A 6416-nucleotide genomic window follows, 5' to 3' on the forward strand; every position below is an offset into this window, starting at 1 on the left:
AAAATACATTTTTCCGGGGCTTCACATTAAATGTAATGAAATGAGGAGGATTAGAACCTTAATGATGTATTTAATTATGATCTAGTTAGGTCTAGGACTAATGTAAATATCTTCTAGTTAGAAGTACACACATATATATAGCAAATCTTTATAGGTACCAAAGTCATTATTGCTCCAAGATTTCAAGAGATTTTAAAGTACAATGATTATAATCTAGGGGGGTATGATGGCTAGCCATGTGATGGTGAATTGATGGACATGTTATATATATATATATATATATTTTGTACAAATCTTGGAAATTGTAAAATATATTATTAAAAAAGATTTTTGGGTAAAAGTGTATATATATATAAATATATAATAGTACTTGTTTGGGGCCAATTTGTGATTTAATAAAAATGTGCGGGCTTGGGTTCAATTAAAGTATCTATTTCAAGTGTAAAATAATTCAGTTTGTATTATCTTGCTTTGAATTTAAAGGTAAATAACCGAACGATGACTGTAAAAATTGAAAGTTTAGGTTTAGAGTGATTAATCTAAAATTTGAGAGTTAAGTAATTAATATTAGAGTGTTAGAAGTGATTTCTAAGCTTCCAGGATCGATTAGGGTTTGTATGGATTCGCCCGTGATGCGTTTTCAGTCCTAGGGCTTAATTTGCGATTAATCGACGAACTAAGGGCTTTATTATAATAATTCAAAATTTAGGAACCTAATAAGGTTTACAAAAAAAGTCAGGGGCCTCACAACCTATCCCCCTTAAATAAATTTCGTCCTCGAAATTGTTGTGGGAAATTACGTCCTACTGCTGGCAACGTGTTTTTAAATCATTCTGATCATCTTCTCTTTTTATGTTATTCTTCGTTCTGTCTAGAGTCGCCATTGGTCTTTCTAATAATAGCGTCTTGAATCGAATTCCTCCCTGATTAATGACTAAGGAGATAAGCTAATCTCCGAGCTTCTTGAATTGTTGACTACAAGGGTAATGACGTTGCTGCTTCCGCGTGAGGGCTTGTTTTGCCAATTTCCTGATGTGGCGATCTACACTTCCCATTGTGTTGGTTGATTTGTTGCATCATTAGTCTATCCGCCTTAAATAATAAAAGCATTCCGTTGGATGGGTAAGAAATGTGCTGACTTGGTGAGGCGGTCCACTATTACCCATATAGCATCGCGCCCTCTAGGTGACTTAGGCAATCCTGTCACAAAATCCATCATCATGTATTCCCACTTCCATTCGGCTATTGGTAGAGGTTGCAACATTCCTCCTGGTTTCTGATGTTCCGCCTTTATTTGTTGGCATGTCAGACATCATGCTACAAATTTAGCCACTTCCATCTTCATCCATTCCACCAATATTGCCTCTTCAAAGCTTGGTGCATTTTAGTCCCTCCTGGATGTACCGCAAATGCAGAATGATGGCATTCCTCCAGTACCTTTTCTCTAAGTAACTCGTCATTTGGTACAAACAATCTACCTTGGTATCTTAAACTCCCATCGGGGTGAATTATCCAACCGGGCATGGGTTCTCCTGATTCCAGACGTCCCTTGATGTAGGCTACCTCTTGATCATGCTTCTGGGCCTCCACGACCTCATTCATCAACTTAGGCATCACCTTCTTCGTATCGAGACATGCTTCTATAATTTGGGATTCCACTTGGATCATAAACTCATTGAGTGTCTTAACCATATCCCATTCCTTGACGGAGATCTTAGCCAACATCCCTCTGCTCTTACGACTTAGAGCATCTGCTACTACATTGGCCTTACCGGGGTGATATGAGAGAGTGAACTGGAAATCCTCAAGATACTCCATTCATCGTCTCTGTCTCAAGTTAAGGTCCTTCTGTGTGAATAGATACTTCAGACTCTTGTGATCGGTGAAAATCTCAAATTGTTCCCCATACGGGTAATGTCGCCATTGCTTTAGGGCAAAAACTACGGCTGCTAGCTCCAAGTTGTGTATGGGGTAGTTGCACTCGTGAGGTTTTTAACTGCCTGGATCCATACGCGACCACCTTTCCATTTTGCATGAGCACGCAACCTAATCCTTCTTTAGACGCATCGCAATACACAGTGTACCCCTCTTCTCGTTCTGGGATGGTCAAAATTGGTGCACTAGTTAACCTCTTCTTTAGTTCTTGGAATGATTTTTCATCCCACTCATACTTTACTCCTTTTTACGTCAAACGAGTCATTGGTTTAGCTGGTTTGGAGAAATCTTGGATGGACCTCCGGTAATAACCGACCAATCCTAAGAAGCTGCGGATTTCTGACATGGTTTTTAGTTGTCTCCAATCTAATACTGCCTCTACCTTGGTTGGATCTACCGCAATCCCATTCCTTAATACCACGTGTCCTAAGAATTTTACTTCATTTAGCCAGGATTCACATTTACTTGCCTTGGCATATAGTCGATTATCCCTAAGAACTTGGAGGATAGTCCTTAAATGTTGCTCATGCTCTTCTTCAGACCTTGAATATACCAAGATGTCATCAATGAACACTACTACAAACTGGTCAAGGTATGGTCTAAAAATCTTATTCATTAGGCTCATGAATACTGCCGGTGCATTGGTTAGTCCGAAGGGCATTACTACAAATTCATAGTGGCCATATCTAGTACGAAAGGCAGTCTTCGGTATATCCTCCTCCTTGACTCGTAGTTGTTGGTAACCTGACCCGAGATCGATCTTTGAATAGCACATTGAGCCTCTAAGTTGGTCAAAAGATCATCAATCCTCGGGAATGGGTATCGGTTTTTAATTGTGACTCGATTGAGTTGACGATAATCGATGCATAGCCTCAACAACCCATCTTTCTTCTTAGCAAACAACACAAGTGCTCCTCATGGAAAAGTACTTGGCCTAACGAATCCTTTCTTGAGCAATTCCTATAGTTGTGTCTTCAATTCTCCTAGTTCTGCTGGTGCCATGCGATACAGAGCCATGGATATTGGGGTAGTTCCAGGTTGTAGCTCGATGCCAAAGTCTACTTCCCGAGTTGGTGGCAATCCAGGTAACTCCATGGGAAATACATCTGCATAATCACATACTATGCGCGGGAGTTCTATTTCCCCTTGGCCTTCCTCATTTAGAATCAGACTTGCTATTCTACCTACAAGTTGATCGCGCCACTGCGTCCGATGTTTTGTTGAAACCATGGGGTCTTGTCTATCCCCCTTAAACTGGAAACGTGTTCCATCTTGCGTGTGAGCTACCACTTTCTTCTGGCGACAGTCGATCACCGCTTGATGGGCGGACATCCAGTCCATGCCCAAGATGATATCGAAGTCCGACATTTCCATGACACGAAGGTCGCAAGTTAAGCGTAGGTTCAACATTCCTATTTTACAATCTTTACAGATCAATCCTACCAGAGTGCATCCTCCCATAGGTGACATTACACTTAAGGCAATTTCTAAAGGTTCACATTCAAGTTCTAATGACTTAGCACAAGCAGAGGATATGAAAGAATGTGATGCACCAGTATCAAATAAAACATGCACCCAAGAATTGTGTAGTACTAAATTACAGACGGGTCCGTTTCTTCCTCTTGCAAGGCGAAGATTCTGCCGGTTGCTCCTTTCTAGTCCCTTATGAAGTTGGGTCTCCTTTCCACAAGCTCCAAGTCCTCTTGGATTCTACCTCCCCTCATTCTGAGGTCAATGTTGTGCCGATTATTTCCACAAAGATGGTAAGGCTCTTCCAAAATTTGATTCTTGATAGGGTTCGGGGTTTTAGCCACGCTTGCTAGTCCATTCTTAAGATTTCAATTTCCTGGTACCACATTTCTATTGTTGCTTGCAAGCTTATGCTATTACTTGTCTCGAAGTATGGTCCACCATTTGTTTTTCTATGAATAGGGTGAGGTGTAAGTCAAATTATAACTATAGAGGCAATTCCTTATAGGTAAGCAACTAATCTTAAGTTAGAGTTTGATTATCCTAGGGTGTTCACACAGCACAACTTCATGTACGTAATATGATCTTTTAAATTGGATTGACGTGGAGATGAAGAATACAAAGCAGTTATGGTGATAACATCAGGATTGTCTGAAATATGGATGAATGGTATGATGTTATGGTTTCAAACTTCAATGTGATCAAGGTTATAGATGTAGTGACTAAACTAGATATTTAACTTGAAACTGTGTTGGTCATCCGTGTTTCAAACTGAATATCCAAGATTCATCACTAAGCAAAGAAAATGAAATTATTTACAAGAAGCCTTGAGCTAAACAAAATATTCAAGGGTCAAGGAGGTCAAATTTACAAATAGTGGTATATAAAACAAGACTAGATGGACAAGACTAAGTTTTGGGAAAGGGTGACATTGAATAAAGGCTACGAATACAAGATGAGGGTACGACAATCGATAGAAGACGCGTAGAACTAATAGTACCCCCCCTACTGTGCGATGAGGCCGCACTCAAAGTTAAAACCATTTCACGATCCTGAAGTAGGTCCTCATGAGTTGATGTTGGCGTGCCAGAAATTCGAAGAAATTCCCTAAGATAGGTTAAGAAAGATTCTAACATAGTCAGGGAAAGGTAGTCTCTAACCGCAGGTCGAAACACGTGGGTAAGGGTTGAACCTAGGCTCTGATACCAAATTGTGACGCCCCGATTCTACACTATAGGTGGTAGTCAAGGGAAGTCACTAGTGAGTCCTATGGTCAATAACCAAGTAAGATCCCAGATCACTGGAGGAGTCAAAATAGCCTCCCTTCTAAGTCCAGCTTTCTTAGACAGCGCACTACCTTTTTGACAGATCTTACAAGGCATTGGCACAAGGTCTCATAAGCAACGATAAGGTACATACATAGGATATAAATACATACCAGCCACAATTATACTTGCTTCAAAAGATGGTTCCATTACATTACATCCCAAAAAGAAAGTTTTAAACTTCATATGAGTCTTACAAAATAACAAAAAGGAAATTTCTAGTATTCCTAAGATAGCCAAAAGTCTTCAAAGGTTTCCGGCTCGTCGTCTTCCGCTATGAGTTCCGCTTCGTCACCTGGCATGATACGCCGTGAGCTTTGAATGCCCAGTAAACACACACACAGCCCACCCCTTTTTCCCAGTCCAATACACAATCACATTTATAGCACCAAGTAGTAAAGCATGATACTCCAATAAACAAATAAATACATTAAGAGTTGAGTCAGATATTAGTAACTAGAAATCCCCCAAAGAGATTCCGTCCTCCCGACCACAAGAATGGGACGCGGATTATTCGGTATGCCCCCTCTTTTGCTGCTTTGTTGCAGAACTAACCTCGGATGCCTACCAACGGTTATATACCGCGTAGTGCCAACCGCAGGGCCTCAAAAGAGATGGTAAAAATAGGGCCTTGCCTGAATCCCTCCTTACACCAAACCACCTAGAGTCCGAATACAACCGCTCCGTTCAAGGGTCCCGAAAACCACTTGCGCAAGTTTTAACCTCGAATAGGGAACGCATCCCAACAAACCATATATCACATTTTCTGATCTTTTCATTACTCAAGTGTTCGAAAACCCAATACCCACCCAATTAGGTTTCCCGTTGAATTAAATGTTTTAAGTCAAGGTTAGTCCAACTAAACAATAAAATAAAATTCACATAAGCATGCCTCCTCAAGAAGATAAATAACATAGCATACCCATACAACATTATGCCAAGATATGATAATAGGCCATTAAACATTTTCATGAATACAAGGGTATAAAACATCCAAACATAACAAATTTCCTGATTTAACATCACATGAAGGTTAATATGGAAGAACTACTTAGGTTCATCCACCAGACTCGGTTTTCCTATGGTTCGTAGAGAATTTGATCTAGTTCCTAGAACATTTTTCGGAGATGGGATTGATTTCCCGATTTTAAGTTATTTAGAAAATAGTCCAGCACTGTTCCAGAATCTGTCCAGAATCTGCCCAGATCTGTTGATTGTTACGAAAACTTGATTTTCTTGCAAACCACTCAATGTTTTTCGATGAAACCAATTTTAGTTGAACGATAACTCCTTAAGGAAGGTTTTGACATAAAATAGAGGTTCAGAATATTTTTGTACATTTTTCTGGAATTTTTGAAAGTTGACTGCAAAAACAGGTTTTAAGGTAGAATGCCCGAAACAAGAAAATTTATAAAAAGGGGGTTCCACCATGGGAAAGTTTCATTTCTTTTGTGAGGAAAATATGCTAACTATCACATGTTTAACTCAGAAATTTTTTTTGAAAGAGTGCCCTTGAAAAGTTGAGAGATTCGTACAAAAAGAAGATGGTTTGTGCCAAAATGGCGAAAATACAAGAGAGATGGACTCCATACTCAAATCTTAGTATTTTTCACATAAAAAATTGATAATAACAGATCTGGAAAACATTATTTAGGATCTTCAAAAACATGCATTACAAAAGGAAAT

General features: G+C 39.5%; 1 protein-coding gene across 1 annotated transcript; it reads right to left on the bottom strand.

The window, feature by feature from the left end:
• Positions 1 to 2895: 2895 nt before the first annotated feature.
• Positions 2896 to 3303, bottom strand: LOC145799245 (uncharacterized). The gene has a single exon (XM_082888786.1). The coding sequence runs from the start codon at positions 3301 to 3303 to the stop codon at positions 2896 to 2898; it is 408 nt and encodes a 135-aa protein (XP_082744912.1).
• Between the last annotated feature and the right edge of the window lie 3113 nt (positions 3304 to 6416).

This window comes from Camellia sinensis, chromosome 9 (assembly GCF_055761805.1).
Source record: "Camellia sinensis isolate YWXY chromosome 9, ASM5576180v1, whole genome shotgun sequence".
In the NCBI taxonomy this organism is placed as follows: domain Eukaryota; kingdom Viridiplantae; phylum Streptophyta; class Magnoliopsida; order Ericales; family Theaceae; genus Camellia; species Camellia sinensis.

Bases quoted from the DNA above. Each gene is read 5' to 3' on its own strand.
- LOC145799245 (XM_082888786.1), bottom strand. From the start codon at position 3,303: ATGTCGGACTTCGATATCATCTTGGGCATGGACTGGATGTCCGCCCAT.